The following is a 20,651-nucleotide window of genomic DNA, read 5'->3' as shown; positions in this document are numbered from 1 at the left end:
AAATAGGAGAAGAGGTTTTGTCTACTAAGTGACTGCGAGCGAAGAGAAAAAGAATCCTAACATTTCCACACCCTAATTGTAGGCGAACCAATACCCAAACGGAGATTCAGTGAAAATAAAAATCTCATTGATCATCAAGACCAGTCCCCATGCTTGTCTCAGAGCGGCGCGAAACGGTGCTGAAATAGTTGACCACACGAGGGTAGGCTATTGCTTGAAATCCTATTATAACAATTGGATGACTTTGGGTGTTCCAGTAAGCAACAATTTGTTGCCTTCATTAGCCTACTTTATTCTTAAAAGAACTCCAGCACAGAGAAGAGAACGGAGCCTTAAATAATTAAACAATAAAGCGATTGAACCCGCCAGGTATGTTGACTCAGCCTGTCGGAGGTGGATTCCAGAGCTCACAGATGTGCCTGGCATGGATTGTGACTCCATCTCGTTCCTCGCACTCTTCAACACGCCATTCTCCGCCTGACTCGCCGCCAATGACAAGTGACTCTCCGCCAATAACGCCTGACTCTCGACCAATGCATCATATAACCCAAGTTTAAGACCCAGGAGAAATTCTAGGTCCTAGTTACAAAGACGCTTTAGGCCCAGAGTTCTCCCTGATCAGGTCAATTGGTCAGGGAAAACTCCAGGTTCTATACATGGGTGATGGTCTCACCTACGGACGACGCCCTCCTGTGGTGGGTTGGACACTCCAGGGTACCCTGCTGGGTTCGACCGAACATGGCCGAGTAGACAGCGATCTGCATTCCCCGTTTACAGGTCAGCTTCATTCTCTCCTCCTCGCACGCCACCTTACTCTTATACTCATCTGGTTCAGAAGATGGGGTGAGAGAGCGACCTTAGTATTATTGTACACACACACACACACACACACACACACACACACACACACACACACACACACACACACACACACACACACTTTAACCGTTTTTGTCAGTCTCTGGCTTACTCTGAAGTTTGACATTTATATTGTCCATGTGAGTCTGCATATTCAAGTGTGTGTGTTTTTCATACTTCTTTCCATTCATCCCTTTCCAAGCGCCATTAGCCTTCTCTCAATCCTTCTGTACTACAACACTGAAATCCCCATCCCAACTTTCAACCTCTCTCCCCATCCATATTTCCTCCCCTCCCTCTATCTCTCCTTCTCACAGTGGAGTGTATAATTCCAGGCAGACCCAGAATAACAGTGAAGTAATCACACCACCCAGAATGTTGTAGTAACTAAGGTAGCGTGCCAAATGGCACCCTATTCCCTATGTAATGCAATATTTTACATACTAGCCCTATGAGCCCTGGTCAAAAGTAGTGCACTACTGTTTCTAGGGAATAAGGTGCCATTTGGGACACAGCCTTAAGTCCATGTATGTCATTCCTGAGGTGTGGTATGGTCACTCACACTCACTCCACTGACCCCTCCCCTACCCTGACCCTGAACCAATCAACAGCTCTTTTGTCCTGTCACTTAACCAATAACTTCTGGCGAGAGAGAAATGTCTCAGTGTGATCTAAGTGGGATTTTAGTGAGGCGTAACAAGAAGGAGTCACTTCCTCTGAAAGGGAGAGGGAGGGAGAAAGAGAGCTGGGATTGCATTCAATACATATTAGTATTCTCCGTATTTTCTCCTTCCCTCTTGCTCTCTCTCTCCCTCTTTGTGTGTGTGTCTCTCTCTCTCTGTCTCTCTCTACTCTCTGTTGCATTCCTGTTCCACTCCCCCCATGTCCATAGTTTTGATATCATGGCTAATGGAGGTACTCCGGGTATTGAGGTCTGTCACAGGTCACTGTTTCTGGACTGTGTGGAATACCTGTGCATGGCTAAACATAGTCCACATTTTGCATGCTTCCGTTTCTGCCCATTTAGTATGAATGGGATTTAAACTGTATATATATATTGTCACCAGGGTTTTCTGTGTGCGTGCGTACAGGTCTCTCTGAGTGTGTCAGAGAGAGAGAGAGAGAGAGAGATAGACAGACAGACAGTTGAAGGAGGAGTATAAACTATAAAGAGACTTTGGGGGGTGATGAGGGACTTACTAGGCCTGCATTTGTACCACACAATGAGGTGTTTGCTGCTGCTGGGGCATGGGTCCATCCCAAAGAGACGACTGTTGACAAGGACCTTACAGCTCCTCCTGTCCTGGCACTCATCCAACATTTTCTATGAGAGAGAGAGAGATTGAGGTAGGAAGGGAGGAAGGGAGAGAGAGCAATGAGCAAGTGTCGGTGAGATCGGCGGCACACAAACCTAAAACCACTTCAAAACACCCTAACTGTCCCCTTCTCCTCCCACGCCATGGGAACAGTAGAACGGCTGCAAAGAAGCTACACTCCATGTATCAGATTTCAGTCTTACACCTTTACTTCTTTTTCTTGTTTTGACACAGCTGAGTAACATTCTAGAATCTACTACATTCCACAGCAAGGAATTGAGGAATTCCTCCTCCCTCCCTCTCACCAAATTCCCTGGAAGTTTATTGAAAAATAACAAAAAGGCAGGAGTTCAGTCATTTCCCCCCAGAACGCATCACACTGTTGACATGGGCCACCCTTATGCTGGGAGGTGCCCATTTATGATTGACCACAGACTGTGGCACTGGGAGTTGTGATGGGTAGGTCGGTGCCCACCACCGGGCAAAGCTAGCACACGAGCAGTGAGTTCCACTAAAACAAACAGACGTATAGAAGACAACCTCCCAGTGTTCTTCAGGTGTGTGCTGCCTGCTGGCATGTGCTGCCAGATTGTAAATTTCAAGCCCGGTTGCACGCTGACGTTTATGTCATGTCATCCCGCTTCATTAAGGAGACACAATGGCCAGGGATGTGATATATTAGAAAAGGTACAGCAGCTTGTGACATCATACCCCCAAAATGAACATAGTGGTAAAAAACAGTTTGTGACACCATGTCTACCTGTCTTCATAGCGTTTTATGTCTGCGCTGTTGAAATGGGGATTACAAGGATTCAAGCTAGCTGCTTTATTCAGGAAAAGTTAGGGGAACATTCTATAACGTCAAACAAAACACACACAGAACATAGTTACTATGTTCTCAGAATATCCAATATTAATGTTCTAGACACGTTTCATGGGAACATTGCAAGAACATTCATGTGTCCAGTTTTCTGAGGGTTAGGAGAATATTCCATCAACATCCCACTAAACATACACAGAACACGGTTGCCATGTTCTCAGAACATAATCAATTAAAAGTTTAATGGGAACGTTGGAAGAACATGCCTTAATGAATTACACCTCAAGCTTTACAGTTGCCGAGCCAATCAAGGCCCTGATTGGCGAACCACTGATCCATTCATAGCTCTTTGTCTGTTGGCAAGGTTAAGGACACTCCCACAAACAGATGTGTGTAAGCGTTTTCATCTTACATATTTGACAAACTTTGACATCCATGATTACATTGTGCATGTTTATTTATACAGTAATTATTGTCCTCACCTGGGATTTGAACGGTACTCCCATCTTCCTGCTACTCCATGTCATCTATCGGTTAATCTGACTATTCTCATCATGGATTTGATTTGATTGACTTATTTCAGCAATTTAAGAGCTTTCAGTATAGTTGTCTAATGTTGGTGGGGCATGTTAACCTGTTTTAAAGCACTGCTGAATCACTATGATCGATAAAAGTTTTTCTTGAGTGTACTTTTAACCTGTCTGGGATAGGGGGCAGTATTTTCAAGGCCGGATAAAAAATGTACCCGATTTAAACTGGTTACTACTCTTGCCCAGAAACGAGAATATGCATATTATTAGTAGATTTGGATAGAAAACACTCTAAAGTTTCTAAAACTGTTTGAATGGTGTCTGTGAGTATAACAGAACTCATATGGCAGGCAAAAACCTGAGAAGATTACAAGCAGGAAGTGGCCTGTCTGCGAATTTGTAGTCCTTCTGTTGCTTCTCTATCAAAACTACAGTATCTGAGCTTTTACGTGACACTTTCTAAGGCTTCCATTGGCGCTCTAAAGCCTTCAGAAACCGGATTGAGGCGTCTCCTGTCTCTGGGCAGATAACAGGAGCACAGTTTGTCAGTGGACTGCCTGGTGACAAAGAGATTGGAGATGCGCATTCACGAGACCTCGCCATTTTTTCTCTTCATTTTTGAATGAATACAGCATTGTCCTGTTGGAATATTATCGCTATTTTACGAGAACAATAGCATAAAAATTGATTTTAAACAGCGTTTGACATGCTTCTAAGTACGGTAATCGAACATTTTGATTTTTTTTGTCTGGAAATGCGCTCGCGCGTTACCCTTTGGATAGTGACCTGAACGCACGAACAAAACGGGGGTATATGGACATAACTATGGATTATTTGGAACAAAAACAACATTTGTTGTGGAAGTAGCAGTCCTGGGAGTGCATTCTGACAAAGAACAGCAAAGGTAATACAATTTTTCTAATAGTAATTCTGAGTTTAGTGAGCCCCAAAGTTGGCGGGTGTCTGAATAGCTAGCCTGTTATGGCTGAGCTATGTACTCAGAATATTGCAAAATGTGCTTTCGACGAAAAGCTATTTTAAAATCTGACATAGCGATTGCATAAAGGAGTTTTGTATCTATAATTTTTTAAATAATTGTTATATATTTTGTCAACGTTTATGATGAGTAATTTAGTAAATTCCCCGGAAGTTTTGGGTGGGAATGCTAGTTCTGAACATCACATGCTACTGTAAAAAGCTTGTTTTTTTAAATAAATATGACCTTGATTGAACAAAACATGCATGTATTGTATAACATAATGTCCTAGGAGTGTCATCTGATGAAGACCATCAAAGGTTAGTGCTGCATTTAGCTGTGTTTTGGGTTTTTGTGACATATATGCTTGCTTTGAAAATGGCTGTGTGATTATTTTTGGCTGAGTACTCTCCTAACATAATCTAATGTTTTGCTTTCGCTGTAAAGCCTTTTTGAAATCGGACAATTGGTTGGATTAACAAGAGTCTTATCTTTCAAAAGGTTTAAAATAGTCGTATGGTTGAAAAATTGAAATTATTGCATTTTTTAGGTATTTGTATTTCGCTCCACGTTCTTCCATTGGATATTTGGCGAGGCGTTCCGCTAGCGGAACGTCTAGATGCAAGAGGTTTTAACAGAGCTGAGATTTATTTGCATTCACCCTATTGTTTACAGCCTTCCACCTATCAAGTTGTTTCAGATCTACACTAGTGCCTAGGGGGGAGGGGGTAGGGTTTATTCTGGACAGGACCTAACTTTTCTGGTCCAATAAGCACATGTCCTAGAGATATGCCTTATTGTTTCCACCTATCCAGTTGTTACAGATCTACACTAGTGCCTAGGGAGGAAGGGGTAGGGTTTATTCTGGACAGGGCAGAGCCTAACTATACTGGACCAATAAGCACATGTCCTAGAGATATAATAATTATTTGGCAACAGTTACAACACCTATCTGATCTAATTGAAATGAGTTTCTCATTGAAATGTAGGAATCTGTAGGATTTCCCCTTGAGCACAAATTATGACCACATTTACGCTACCTCATAAATTATCAGTATTTATTGGTTCTATATAGCTGAGCAACCTAAAGAGATCAGCTTTTTGAAATCTAGACCACATACCATTTAGAACAAACGTGTCATTGAGAAACACATTTCAATTAGAACAGATAGGTGTGTTATAATGATATTCTATTGCTAAGAATGTGAGAGTAGGGTGACTCCCCGAGCGGGTTTCAAAGCCAGGCCACCAGCACCAATAACGTACGCCCTAACCACTGTCCCAATAAGGGATATTTTTTAGGGCATGTGCTTATTGGGCCAGAATAGTTAGGCCCTGTCCAGAAAAAGCCTAACCTCTCCTCCCTAGGAACTTACTGAAACAAGTTGATAGGTGTAAGCAATAGGGTGAATGCAGTTTGAAGTAAATCTCAGCTCTGTTAAAAGTACACTCAAGAAAACTATTTTATTGATCATAGTGATTCAGGAGTGCTTTAAAACAGGTTAACATGCCTCACCAACATCAGACAACTATACTGAAAGCCCAATGATGAGAATAGTCAGATTAAACGATACCTGACATGAACATGTTGGTGTGGTGGGAAGATATGAGTATTGTGAACCAAGAGGTTGTGAGTTCAAATCCCAGGTGAGGATGTGTTCAATAATAATTAATGTATAAATGAATGTGTCAAATATGTAAGTAAAAAGCACTGTGTGTGAGGATATCCCTAACCTTGCTTACAGACATAGAGCTATGAGTGGTTCACCAATCAGGGCTTTGATTAGCTCGACAACAGTAGCAGTTTGTGATGTGTAATGACATTTTTTTCTGGGGGGAAGTTTCTTAGCGACCATCAGCTGACATCCTGACAATTGATACACAGAAATGTTCCTGCAACGTTCACATGAAACGTGTCTAGAACATTCATATCTTATGTTCTGAGAACATGGCAACCATGTTCTGTGTATGTTTGGTGGGACGTTGATGGAATATTCTCCTCCCTCAGAAAACTGGACACATGAATGTTCTTGCAATGTTCGCATGAAGTGTGTCTAGAACATGAGTATCTTAAATTCTGAGAACATGGTAACCACATTCTGGGTAAGATCTATGTGACATTAAGTAGATGGTCTCTTGGAAACATTCATTGCACATCACACAAACATTCCTATGAAAATGTTATTTAATGACCTAATGAGACTCTTAACGGAATGTTCTCTAAAGTGGTGGGAACGTTTGTTGTTAACTTGGTTGCTAGTATCACTGTTCTTTATAAAGATTTACGTATCAGCTACTTGGCCTTGGTCAGAGTTGTTTTTTATTTGCACCCATATGTTGATATTGCTCCACCCACATCCATTAAGTACATCGAATGGGGTTAGAGTCAAGAAAAAAAGTGTCACCAAATATACAGTTCCTTCAGAAAGTAGTCATACCCCTTGATTTGTTCCACATTTTATTGTGTCACAGCTTGAATAAAAAATGTATTAAAAATGTTTTTTTGCCCATCTACACACAATACCCGATAATGACAAAGAGAAAACATGTTTTAAGAAATGTTTGCAAATGTATTGAAAATGACATACAGAAACATTTACTTTATATAAGTATTCACACCACTGAGTCAATACATGTTGGATTTACCTTTGGCAGTGATTACAGATGTGAGTCTTTCTGGGTAAGTCTCTAAGAGCTTTGCACACCCAGATTGTACAACATTTGTATAATATTCTTTAAAACATTCTTCAATCTATGTCAAGTTGGTTGTTGATCATTGCTAGACAGCCATTTTCAAGTCTTGCTGTAGATTTTCAAGACGATTTAAGTCAAAACTGTAACTAGGCCACTCAAACATTCAATGTCGTCTTGGTAAGCAACTCCGGTGTCGATTTGACCTGGTGTTTAAATGTATTTTCCGTCTGAAAGGTGAATTCATCTCCCAGTGTCTGATGGAAAGCAGACTGAAACAGGTTTTCCTCTAGGATTTTGCCTGTGCTTAGCTCCAACCTGCTTATTGTTTATCCTGAAAAACTCCCCAGTCCTTAACAATTCCAAACATACCCATAAGATGATGCAGCCACCACTAAGCTTGAAAGTATGGAGAGTGGTACTCAGTAATGTGTTGTATTGGATTTGCCCCAAACATAACCCTTTGTATTCAGGACAAAAAGTTAATTGCTTTGCCACATTTTTTTGCAGTGTGACTTTAGAGGATGCATGCATTGGAATAGTTTTTATTCTGTACAGGCTTCCTTCTTTTCATTCTGTATTGCTTCTGTATTGTTAGTATTGTGGAGTAACTACAATGTTGTTGATCCATTCTCAGTTTTCTCCTATCACAACCACTAAACTCTGTAACTATTTTAAAGTCACCATTGGTCTCATGGTGAAATCCCTGAGCGTTTTCCTTCCTCTCCAAAAAGGGCGCCTGTATATTTGTAGTGACTGGGTATATTGATACACCATCCAAAGTGTAATTAATAACTTCACCATGCTCAAAGGGATATTCAATGTCAGCTTTTTTAATTTTGACCCATTTTGACCCACCCATAATAGGTGCTCTTCTTTGCGAGTCACTGGAAAACCTCCCTGGTCTTTGTGGTTGAATCTGTGTTTGAAATTCACTGATCGACTGAGGGAACTTACAGATAATTGTATGTGTGGGGTACAGAGATGAGGTAGTCATTCCAAAATCATGTTAAACATTATTATTATTGCTCACAGAGTGAGTTCATGCAACTTATTGAGCACATTTTTACTCCTGAACTTACTTAGGCTTGCCATAACAAAGGGGATAAATACTTATTGACTCAAGACATTTCAGCTTTTCATTTAAAAATGAATCTGTAAAAATGTCAAAAAACATAATTCCACTTTGATATTATGGGGTATTGTGTGTAGGCCAGTGACACAACAACTCAATTAAATCTGTAACACAACAAAATGTGGAAAAGGTCAAGGGGTGTGAATACTTTCTGGAGGCAATGTAACAATGTGCCTTTCATAAATATTATAAAGTATATACATAAATGTATTAAACATGTCTTTAAAAACAATGAGGACATCAACATACTAAGTAAGTTTTCATAGATCATTGGGTACAGTGCAGGATAAAAACATCATAGAGTAGGCCGAAGTGTTTAACGACAAGACATTAGTTCATGTTCACATTTACATAACATACATGGACATTGAATAATTCAAACATTTTGTAAGGCCCTATAAAATCCATTTAGCAGAGAATGTGGACAGAATCACGGAATCCAGACATTAAAACAGAATTCAACAATATTCAAACATTTATTGAACTTAGTAAGACACAAACTAAATGTATTGAAGTTATTAGAAAATGCATTAATTTGCCCAAGATTATCATAAGACATGAACAACATGCATCAGTGATTCGTATTTTCCTTCAACTTTCTGAAGAGGCAACGGCACAGGAAGGCCCCTGTCTGTGTTTGAGCATTTGTCTACCACTTTGTGTAGCCGTTAGCGATGATGCTAATGTTATGACAACTAGGCTTGGGCGGTATACCGTACATACTAGGGTATTTGGAAATCGCCACAGGATTTTTTTTCAATACCATCAATACCATTGAAGCTATTTTACATTTTTCAATACATTTTAATATTTGTAGCTACTTTTTAAATAAATACCTGCAGTCAACTTGTGCAATACAACAGGAGATAAAGCAGATTGCGTTCTTCATTTCACTTCTCACATTATTTTACATTATGAAGCTTAGTTCCCCAGAACAGTTGAGCCAGTCACGTGTTTGTTTGTAAATAGCACAACGCGAGAAAGCAGGTGAGTCCCACTGTGTATTGACAGGTGATGCATTTTATATTGAAAGGCAACAGTGTTTTTTTGTTTCAATAGAGTGGTCAGGGACTTGTAACTATAGTTTTCCTTCACAGATGGAACGCATTCGGCAGAAAATAAAGTTAATCTTACATTTTACCAGAGAAAAGTAGTCTGGCTACACCTAGAAAAGTATCTGGGAAAGGTAGCTATACATCAGTCAGAGAGCTGTCTGTTGATAGAATACCCGTTTGTGAATTCTCATCTAGTGGAGAAGTGCAACTGAAGCAGAAAATGTGTCTGATGCCAAGCAGAAATTACAATAAGAAGCATTTTAGATCTGCATTTACACAAACACAGAAAGATATTTCTTATGCCTTTTATCCTGTGTGAAAAACAGATTTCTGCATTAACGTGACCCCTAAGTTTAACTTGCTAGTTATCTAAGTAAGTGGCTGAATTAATAAGGTGATGGGGCATCATATTTTGTTAGCTTTCTGCCGTGTTTGAGAAGTCAAAGCCCTTTGGATGAGTTATCTGTAGGATATCTTGATTTCCTTTCGTTTTTTTTCTACTCTCTGTTCTCAGTCCATCTGCTCCTCCCCCATCTTCTCTGAGCAGAGCAGGAAGACTCCACACAGACACACCATGCACACATGCTGCTCCAGAGCCAGGACTGTTCTTCCTTCAGACAAGCACGCATCCAAACTTTGTTCATTTGCACAATGTCTCTTGCTCACATTTGCTGGTAAATATCCAAACTCCCCAAAAATTACATTCGGTAGCTCCTACCTATATATGTATGAATTTATGAGCTGGATTGTCTGTCTTTACAATTAGTTTATTTTCGTTTGTGTTCATTGGCATATTTACCTAACAGGCTTAACGGAAACTCGCTATTAATTGCATTCTGGTAATAGATGCCCAACGGGCTTCTTTTTTTTTTGACACCCCCTTGTGTACTAAACCGGCAATACCATTAATCCCAGAATAAGAAAAGGACGGTATGACGATATGAAAATCTGGATATCACCCAACCCTAATGATAACTGTCTTCTGGTAGATGGAAAGGCTTTCTCAAAAACCTTCTCAATTAAATGCTTACAAAGTAGCTTATGCTTACCTACAGTTGCGATGCGTCTACATCTCTCAAAGAGTGCAATGTGTGAAGTCAGAACATCTGCTGTCTCAGCCACTGCCTGTCACCAAGGGAGTACCCCTAGGCTCGATCCTAGGTCCCATGCTCTTCTCAATTTCCATCAACAACATAGCTCAGCTGAGTCTTATACTCAGCTGGCCCCTCCCCGGATTTTGTGTTAAACACTCTACAACAAAGTTTTCTGAATGCCCAACAAGCTCTCTGCCCTTAACCTTGTTCTGAACACCTCTACAAAAGGTCACATGGCACCCGCCCCCTCCACTGTTGAGTCTACTACCTCTGAGGGTTTAGAGTTTGAGGTAGTCACCTCATACAAGTACTGGAAGTATGGCTTGATGGTACACTGTCCTTTTCTCAGCACATTTCAAAGCTGCAGGCTAAGGTTAAATCTAGACTTGGTTTCCTCTATCGTAATTGCTCCTCTTTCACCCCAGCTGCCAAACGAACCCTGATTCATATGACCATCCTATCCATGCTATATTACGGAGACGTAATTAATAGATCGGCAGGTAAAGGTGCTCTTGAGCGGCTAGATGGTATTTACCATTCGGCCATCAAATTTGACACCAATGCCCCTTATAGGACACATCACTGCACTCTATACTCCTGTTTAAATTGTCCATCTCTGTATACCCGGTGCAAGACCTACTGGTTGATGTTTATTTATAAATCCCTCTTAGGCCTCACTCCCCCCCTATCTGTGATATCTACTGCAGCCCTCATCCTTCACATACAACACCCGTTCTGCCAGTCACATTCTATTAAAGGTCCCCAAAGTACACACATCCCTGGGTAACTCCTCTTTTCAGTTCGCTGCAGCTAGCGACTGGAACGAGCTACAAAAAACACTCAAACTGGACAGTTTTATCTCCATCTCTACATTCAAAGACTCAATCATGGACACACTTACCGTACGTTTGCCCACTGACAAAGAAATGATCCTTCTATAATTTTAATGGTAGGTTTATTTGAACAGTGAGAGACAGAATAACAACAAAAAAATCCAGAAAAACGCATGTCAAAAATGTTATAAATTGATTTGCATTTTAATGAGGGAAATAAGTATTTGACCCCCTCTCAATCAGAAAGATTTCTGGCTCCCAGATGTCTTTTATACAGGTAACGAGCTGAGATTAGGAGCACACTCTTAAAGGGAGTGCTCCTAATCTCAGTTTGTTACCTGTATAAAAGACACCTCTCCACAGAATCAATCAATCAGATTCCAAACTCTCCACCATGGCCAAGACCAAAGAGCTCTCCAAGGATGTCAGGGACAAGATTGTAGACCTACACAAGGCTGGAATGGGCTACAATACCATCGCCAAGCAGCTTGGTGAGAAGGTGACAACAGTTGGTGCGATTATTCGCAAATGGAAGAAACACAAAAGAACTGTCAATATCCCTCGGCCTGGGGCTCCATGCAAGATCTCACCTCGTGGAGTTGTAATGATCATGAGAATGGTTGGGAATCAGCCCAGAACTACACGGGAGGATCTTGTCAATGATCTCAAGGCAGTTGGGACCATAGTCACCAAGAAAACAATTAGTAACACACTACGCCGTGAAGGACTGAAATCCTGCAGCGCCCGCAAGGTCCCCCTGCTCAAGAAAGCACATATGCATGCCTGTCTGAAGTTTCCCAATGAACATCTGAATGATTCAGAGGACAACTGGGTGAAAGTGTTGTGGTCAGATGAGACCAAAATGGAGCTCTTTGGCATCAACTCAACTCGCCGTGTTTGGAGGAGGAGGAATGCTGCCTATGACCCCAAGAACATCATCCCCACCGTCAAACATGGAGGTGGAAACATTATGCTTTGGGGGTGTTTTTCTGCTAAGGGGACAAGACAACTTCACCACATCAAAGGGACGATGGATGGGGCCATGTACCGTCAAATCTTGGGTGAGAACCTCCTTCCCTCAGCCAGGGCATTGACAATGGGTTGTGGATGGGTATTCCAGCATGACAATGACCCAAAACAGACGGCCAAGGCAACAAAGGAGTGGCTCAAGAAGAAGCACATTAAGGTCCTGGAGTGGCCTAACCAGTCTCCAGACCTTAATCCCATAGAAAATCTGTGGAGGGAGCTGAAAGTTTGAGTTGCCAAACGTCAGCCTCGAAACCTTAATGACTTGGAGAAGATCTGCAAAGAAGAGTGGGACAAAATCCCTCCTGAGATGTGTGCAAACTTGGTGGCCAACTACAAGAAATGTCTGACCTTTGTGATTGCCAACAAGGGTTTTGCCACCAAGTACTAAGTCATGTTTTGCAGAGCGGTCAAATACTTATTTCCCTCATTATAACATTGTTGATATGCGTTTTTCTGGATTTTTTTGTTGTTATTCTGTCTCTGACTGTTCAAATTAACCTAACATTAAAATTATAGACTGATCATTTCTTTGTCAGTGGGCAAACATACAAAATCAGCAGGGGATCAAATACTTTCTTCCCTCACTGTATCACTCCAGTGTAAATTGCTAAATTGTAATTACTTCGCCACTATTGGCCTATTTATTGCCTTACCTCCTTACTTCATTTGCACACACTGTATACATATTTTTCTATTGTGTTATAGACTGTACGATTGTTTATCCCATGTGTAACTCTATTGTTTTTGTCGCACTGCTTTGCTTTATTTATTGGCCAGGTCGCAGTTGTAAATGAGAACTTGTTCTCAACTGGCCTACATGGTTAAATAAAGGTGAAATAAAAAATAAAATAGAAAAAATAAATGTTCCTTCCCATGTGTCATAGGTCCATGCCTGTATATTTTGCCTAAATTACACAAACCTAAAATACAAGAAGGCAATTATCCAGGCAGACCAGTAGTTGCATGAATAAGTTCACTGCTAGAGCCATTGTCAAACTTTAGACTCCTTCAAAAAATCTCATGCACAATCATTGCCATCATATGTGAAAGAATTTTTAACCAAGATCTTACCAATAACGGATTAATAGAATTCTGGTCACATTAGATGTCGAGAGTCTGTACTCCAGCATTCCCCACACGGTGGGTCTTGCAACCCTAGCTCACTACCTAAGAGACCGACATACGAATGAATGCCGACCAACAAACTTTATTTTAGAGCCGGCTGTTTTGACGTATAACTATTTCAGGTTTGATGATAAATACTACCTCCAAACGAATGGAACACTGATGGGCTCCACGTTTGCTCTGAGCTATGCTAACCTACATGTGGGTCTCATATTTTTTGTTGTTGTTAACAATGAAAATGAAAATGCCTTATTGAATAGAATCCTGAAGCGGTATCGATATAGATCATTTCTTTGTATATGGTCGGGAATGGGAGAAGACTTTATGACATTACACACCTGAGCCATTAAAAAGAGGACTTCCAAGAAGGCAGTTTTTCAGGCTGTGCCGTATACTGTATGCCACTCCACAGAGGACTATCTAGAAAAAGCAATAGATGCATAATAGCTTTCTAACATGAGGCTCTTAAAGGGGAATGTCACCTCGTTTTTTGTCTTGCTCCTCAAGAAATGATGGCGGCCATGACAGGAGCCAAACGTGAGTTAGCTTGGGTGTGGTTTGACGTGGGTGTGTCTTGGGTGTCACTTTTGCACATTTTGCTACAAGGCTTTGGGAAAATCACCCTGGACAAATGTAAATACCAGCAGATGACCATTATTTCATGACCTTTGTTAGTGTACTAGAGAAGGATAAATGTCTATAGAGTGTGTGTGTGTATGGAGGGAAGGGCAGTTACCTGTAGTGCTGTGGACATGTAACAATGCAAGTCATCCTCCAGTGGGAGTGTCCCTAAAAGGGCGGGTCTGTGGTAGGACGGGCCCTGCTGGGGGTGGAAGGGGCCACTCCTGCCATAGAAAGCCGATTGGATGGTGATGGTGGTGCGGGGCGGGCAGCGGACCGACAGGAAGTCGCCGTCGCCCGCCTGCTCGGTGTAGTTCCTCAACACTTTGGACAGGTAACCTAGGAAATGAGAAAAACACCATGGTTACCGACGGTTACCATGAAAGCAGCAGCACACCTAAATCTATCTACAGATAATGGCGCCGGAGGGGATGGCTGCCGTTTTACGGGCTCTTTACCAACTGTGCTATTTTATTTGTTTTCGCACTGTTTGTAATGTATTTTGTACATAATGTTGCTACTACCGTCTCTTATGACCGAAAAGAGCTTTTGGATATCAGAAAAGCGATTACTCAACTCGAAATGGACAAAGGTGTTTCTTCAACTTCTTAAAGTGTAGGGGGCAGTATTTTAACGGCCGGATGAAAAACGTACCCAAATTAAACTGGTTACTACTCTGGCCCAGAAACTAGAATATGCATGTTATTAGTAGATTTGGATAGAAAACACTCTGAAGTTTCTAAAACTGTTTGAATGATGTCTGTGAGTAACAGAACTCATATGGCAGGCAAAAACCTGAGAAAAATCCAACCAGGAAGTGGGAGATCTGAGAATTGTAGTATCAAAACTACAGTGTCTGTGGGGTCACGTTGCACTTCCTAAGGCTTCCATTAGCTCTCAAAAGCCTTCAGAAAGTTTTTTCATCATTCTCCTGTAACCGGGCAGAAAATAGGAGCTCAGTCAATGAGTGGACTGCCTGGGACCAGTGAGTTGTTTACTGCGTGGGCACATTTGGCGCGCCCCTCCTTCTTTTTCTCCTGGAATGAATACGCTATTGTCCGGCTGGAATATTATCGCATTTTTACGTTAATACCATAAAGATTGATTGTAAACAACGTTTGACATGCTTCTACTAACGGTAATGGAACATTTAGACTTTTTGTGTCTCGAATTACGCTCGCACATTATGCCTTTGGATAGTGACCTGAACGCACAAACAAAACGGTATTTGGACATAAATATGGAATATTTCGAACAAAAACAACATTTCTTGTGGAAGTAGCAGTCCTGGGAGTGCATTCTGACGAAGATCAGCAAAGGTAAGAGAATATTTATAATACTAATTCTGAGTTTAGGTGACCACAGAACTTGGCGGGTGTCTGTATAGCTTGCTTTGATGGCGAGCTATGTACTCAGAATATTGAAAAATGTGCTTTCGCCAAAAAGCTATTTTAAAATCTGACACAGTGGTTGCATCAAGGAGTACTGTATCTATAATTCTTAAAATAATTATGTATTTTGTCAACGTTTATGATGAGTATTTTTGTAAATTGATGTGCTCATTCACCGGAGGTTTTGGTGGGAATACATTTTCTGAACATCACGTGCCAATGTAAAATGCTGTTTTTGGATATAAATATGAACTTTATCGAACAAAACATACATGTATTGTGTAACATGATGTCCTAGGAGTGTCATCTGATAAAGATCGTCAAATGTTGGTGCTTCATTTAGCTGTGTTTTGGGTTTTTGTGACATATCTCCTTGCTTGGAAAATGGCTGTGTGGTTATTTTTGTCTATGTACTCTCCTAACATAATCTAATGTTTTGCTTTCGCTGTAAAGCCTTTTTGAAATCGGACAATGTGGTTACATTGAGAAGTGTATCTTTAAAATTGTGTAAAATAGTCGTATGTTTGAGAAATTGAAATTATGATATTTTTGCTGTTTTGTATTTCGCGCCATGCTATTTCACTGGCTGTTAATAGTGTGGGACGGTCACGTCCCACCTTGCCCAAAGAAGTTAATGAGTCTGACGTGAAGGATATACTGCTTCCCTGAGACCAGGCCCAAATCACCGTCATTCACGTAAAGAAAAGAGGGAAATACAGGAGGCAGAGATCGGGGTGCCTTGTGAGAATTCGTCGGCGAGTGGGTAACCCGCCTCTACCATCCGTTCTATTGGCCAACATGCAATCATTGGAAAATAAACTGGATGATCTCCGTTCAAGACTATCCTACCAACAGGACATAAAAAAATGTAATATCTTATGTTTCACCGAGTCGTGGCTGACCGACGACACAGACAATATAGAGCTGGCTGGGTTTTCCGTGCATCGGCAGGACAGAACAGCTACATCTGGTAAGATGAGAGGTGGATGTGTGTCTATTTGTCAATAACAGCTGGTGCGCGATGTTTAAAATTAAAGAAGTCTCAAGGTATTGCTCGCCTGAGGTAGAATACCTCATGATAAGCTGTAGATCACACTGTCAACCAAGAGAGTTCTCATCTATATTATTCGTAGCCATCTATTTACCACCACAAACCGATGCTGGCACTAAGACCGCACTCAACGAGCTGTATATGGCCATAAGCAAACAAGAAAATGCTCATCAAGAAGTGTCTCTCTTAGTGGCCGGGAACTTTAATGCAGGCAAAGTTAAATCCGTTTAACCTAATTTCTACCACGATGTAACATGTGCCTTCAGAGCAGAAAAAAAACTCTAGACCACATTTACTCCACACACAGAGATGCATACAAAACCCCCTCACCATCCATTTGGAAACTCTGACCATAATTCTATCCTGCTGATTCCTGCTAACAAGCAAAAACTTAAGCAGGAAGTACCAGTGACTCGCTCAATATGGAAATGACGCACGTGGATGCTACACTACAGGATTGTTTTGCTAGCACAGACTGGATTATGTTCCGGGACTCATCCAATGGCATTGAGGAGTACACCACCTCAGTCACCAGCTTCATCAATAAGTGAATCGACGACATTGTCCCCACAAAGACCGTGCGTACATATCCCAACCAGAAGCCATGGATTACAGGCAACATGCGCATCGAGCTAAAGGCTAGAGCTGCCGCTTTCAAGGAGCGGGACACTAATCTGGACACTTATAAGAAATTCCGCTATGCCCTCAGATGAACCATCAAATCAGGCAAGTTGTTAATACAGGACTAAGATTGAATGCTACTACTTCGACAGCTTTGGCGCTCGTCGGATATTGCAGGGCTTGCAAACTATTAAGGGCTACAAAGGAAAACACAGCCGCAAGCTGTCCAGTGAGCTAAATGCATTTTATGCTCACTTCGAGGCAAGAAACACTGATGCATGCAAGAGAGCACCAGCTGTTCCAGACGACTGTGTCATCACGCTCTCCGTAGCCAATGTGAGCAAGACCTTTAAACAGGTCAACATTCACAAGGCCGCAAGGCCAGACGGATTACCAGGACGTGTACTCGGAGCATGCGCGGACCAACTGGTAAGTGAGTTCACTGACATTTTCAACCTCTCCCTGACCAAGTCTGTAATACCTACATGTTTCAAGCAGACCACTATAGTCCCTGTGCACAAGAAAGTGAAGGTAACCTGCCTAAATGACTACCGAGCCGTAGCACTCCCGTCGGCAGCCATGAAGTGCTTTGAAAGGCTAGTCATGACTCACATTAACACCATCATCCCAGAAACCCGAGACCCATTAACATCAGCGGGGCTGTAGTGGAGCGGGTCGAGAGTTCCTTGGTCTCCACATCACCAACAAACTATCATGGCCCAAACACACCAAGACAGTCGTGAAGAGGGCACGACAAAACCTTTTCCCCCTCAGGGGACTTGGCACGGGTCCCCAGATCCTCAAAAGATTCTACAGCTGCACTACAGAGAGCATACTGACCGGTTGCATCACTGCCTGGTATGCCGACCACAAGGCGCTACAGAGGGTAATGCGTACGGCCCAGTACATCACTGGGGCAAAGCTTCCTGCCATCCAGGACCTACAGTGCCTTCGGAAACTTTTCAGACCCCTTGACTTTTTCCACTTTTTGTTACGTTACAGCCTTATTTTAAAATGGATTAAATATAACATTTTGCTCAAAGTGAAAACTGTTTTTTGAAATGTTTGCAAATTTATATAAGAAAACAAAAAAGAAATACATTATTTACATAAGTATTCAGACCCTTTGCTATGAGACTTGAAATTGAGCTCAGGTGCATCCTGTTTCCATTGATTATCCTTGAGATGTTTCTACAAGATATTTATTTATTGCACACTCATCTTCTGCACATCTATCACTCCAGTGTTGAATTGCTATATTGTAATTATTTCGCCACTATGGCCTATTTATTGCCTTACCTCCCTTAACCTACCTCATTTAAAAAGATATATATATATTTCACCTTTATTTATCCAGGTAGGCTAGTTGAGAACAAGTTCTCATTTGCAACTGCGACCTGGCCAAGATAAAGCATAGCAATTCGACACATACAACAACACAGAGTTACACATGGAATAAACAAAACATACAGTCAATAATACAGTAGAACAAAAGAAAACAAAAAGTCTATACACAGTGAGTGCAAATGAGGTAAGATAAGGGAGTTAAGGCAATAAATAAGCCATGGTGGCGAAGTAATAACAATATAGCAATTAAACACTGGAATGGTAGATGTGCAGAAGGTGAATGTGCAAGTTGGGATACTGGGGTGCAAAGGAACAAGATAAATAAATAAATACAGTATGGGGATGAGGTAGATAGATGGGCTGTTTACAGATGGGCTATGTACAGGTGCAGTGATCTGTGAGCTGCTCTGACAGCTGGTGCTTAAAGCTAGTGAGGGAGATATGAGTCTCCAGCTTCAGAGATTTTTGCAGTTCGTTTCAGTCATTGGCAGCAGAGAACTGGAAGGAAAGATGACCAAAGGAGGAATTGGCTTTGGGGGTGACCAGTGAGATATACCTGCTGAAGCGCGTGCTATGAGTGGGTGCTGCTATGGTGACCAGTGAGCTGAGATAAGGCGGGGCTTTACCTAGCAGAGACTTGTAGATAATCTGTAGCCAGTCAGTTTGGCGACGAGTATGAAGCAAGGGCCAACCAACGAGAGCGTACATGTCACAATGGTGGGTAGTATATGGGGCTTTGGTGACAAAACGGATGGCTGTGATAGACTGCATCCAATTTGTTGAGTAGAGTGTTTGAGGCTATTTATAGATGACATCACCGAAGTCGAGGATCGGTAGGATGGCCAGTTTTACGAGGGTATGTTTGGCAGCATGAGTGAAGGATGCTTTCTTGTGATATAGGAAGCCGATTCTAGATTTAATTTTGGATTGGAGATGCTTAATGTGAGTCTGGAAGGAGAGTTTACAGTCTAACCACACACCTAGGTATTTGAAGTTGTCCACGTATTCTAAATCAGAACCGTCCAGAGTAGTGATGCTGGACGGGCGAGCAGGTGCCGGCAGTGATCGATTGAATAGCATGCATTTAGTTTTACTTGCGTTTAAGAGCAGTTAACAGCTACGGAAGGAGAGTTGTATGGCATTGAAGCTCATCTGGAAGTTAGTTAACCTGTTATGGCTAGGGGGCAGTATTTTCACGGCCGGATAAAAAACGTACCCGATTTAATCTGATTATTACTCCTGCCCAGAAACTAGAATATGCATATAATTATTAGCTTTGGATAGAAAACACTCCAAAGTTTCTAAAACTGTTTGAATGGTGTCTGTGAGTATAACAGAACTCATTTGGCAGGCCAACACCTGAGAAGATTCTGTACAGGAAGTACCCTGTCTGACCATTTCTTGCCCTTCTTGATTATGTGAGTGTTTTCCATCCAAATCTACTAATTACATGCATATTCTAGTTTCTGGGCAGGAGTAGTAACCAGATTAAATCGGGTACGTTTTTTATCCGGCCGTGAAAATACTGCCCCCTATCCCAAACAGGCTAGCAGACCGGGTTAGCAAGCAAGCAGTTAGCAGACTGGGACAAGCAAGCTAGCAGTTAGCAGACCGGGGCTAGCAAGTTAGCCTTTGGGGGTAAGTCTGTTTTTGCCTCTTCGTGCGGTGGCGTCGATAGACCAGTCGTGGAATTAGTAGGGTTCCAAGTAGCTCTAGGTAGCTAGCAGGCCGCGGTTAGTAGAATGGGCCTTCAGCGGACGTCACGTCTGCGGGGCCTGTTGGAATCCTCGGGCAGATTATGTCGGTATTCCAGTCGTAGATCGGCGACTGGACAATTCCAGGCGTTGTGAGATCTGATCATGTGCACGTGACTGCATTAAATACAATCTGGAATGGGCCCAAAGTTTAAAATCATACTACAAACAAAGATACTCAATGAACATGAGATAATTCACTGCAAATAAAGCTTATCTGAATAGGAAACCCTTCACCCATCCATCACCTTTGTGGAAAGAAAGACACACACAGCCAAGTCTAATTCCCTAGGAAGTTCAAACGGACAAAGCCATGGGTGTTGCACCCTGAAATACTTTAATTAAGAACTTTGTGGCACGCTGCTACAGTTCTATCTCAGTCAATTGGCATAAAAGAGTAACAG

General features: G+C 41.7%; 1 protein-coding gene across 2 annotated transcripts in view; it reads right to left on the bottom strand.

The window, feature by feature from the left end:
• LOC115195568 (protein eva-1 homolog C) overlaps window positions 1-20,651 on the bottom strand; it is a 205,602-nt gene that overhangs the window by 113,163 nt on the left and 71,788 nt on the right. For both annotated transcript variants that reach the window (XM_029755555.1, XM_029755565.1), the window contains exons 2-4: window positions 14,199-14,422; window positions 2,059-2,182; window positions 674-826 (exon numbers count right to left, since the gene is read on the bottom strand). In XM_029755555.1, the coding sequence (XP_029611415.1) occupies window positions 674-826; window positions 2,059-2,182; window positions 14,199-14,422 (501 nt within the window). The remainder of the gene's footprint in view (window positions 1-673; window positions 827-2,058; window positions 2,183-14,198; window positions 14,423-20,651) is intronic.

The sequence above is a fragment of the Salmo trutta genome, chromosome 1 (assembly GCF_901001165.1).
Source record: "Salmo trutta chromosome 1, fSalTru1.1, whole genome shotgun sequence".
NCBI classification, from domain to species: domain Eukaryota; kingdom Metazoa; phylum Chordata; class Actinopteri; order Salmoniformes; family Salmonidae; genus Salmo; species Salmo trutta.
The sequence above is the reverse complement of the archived record's forward strand: the minus strand, read 5'-3'. Positions and strand labels throughout refer to the sequence as shown.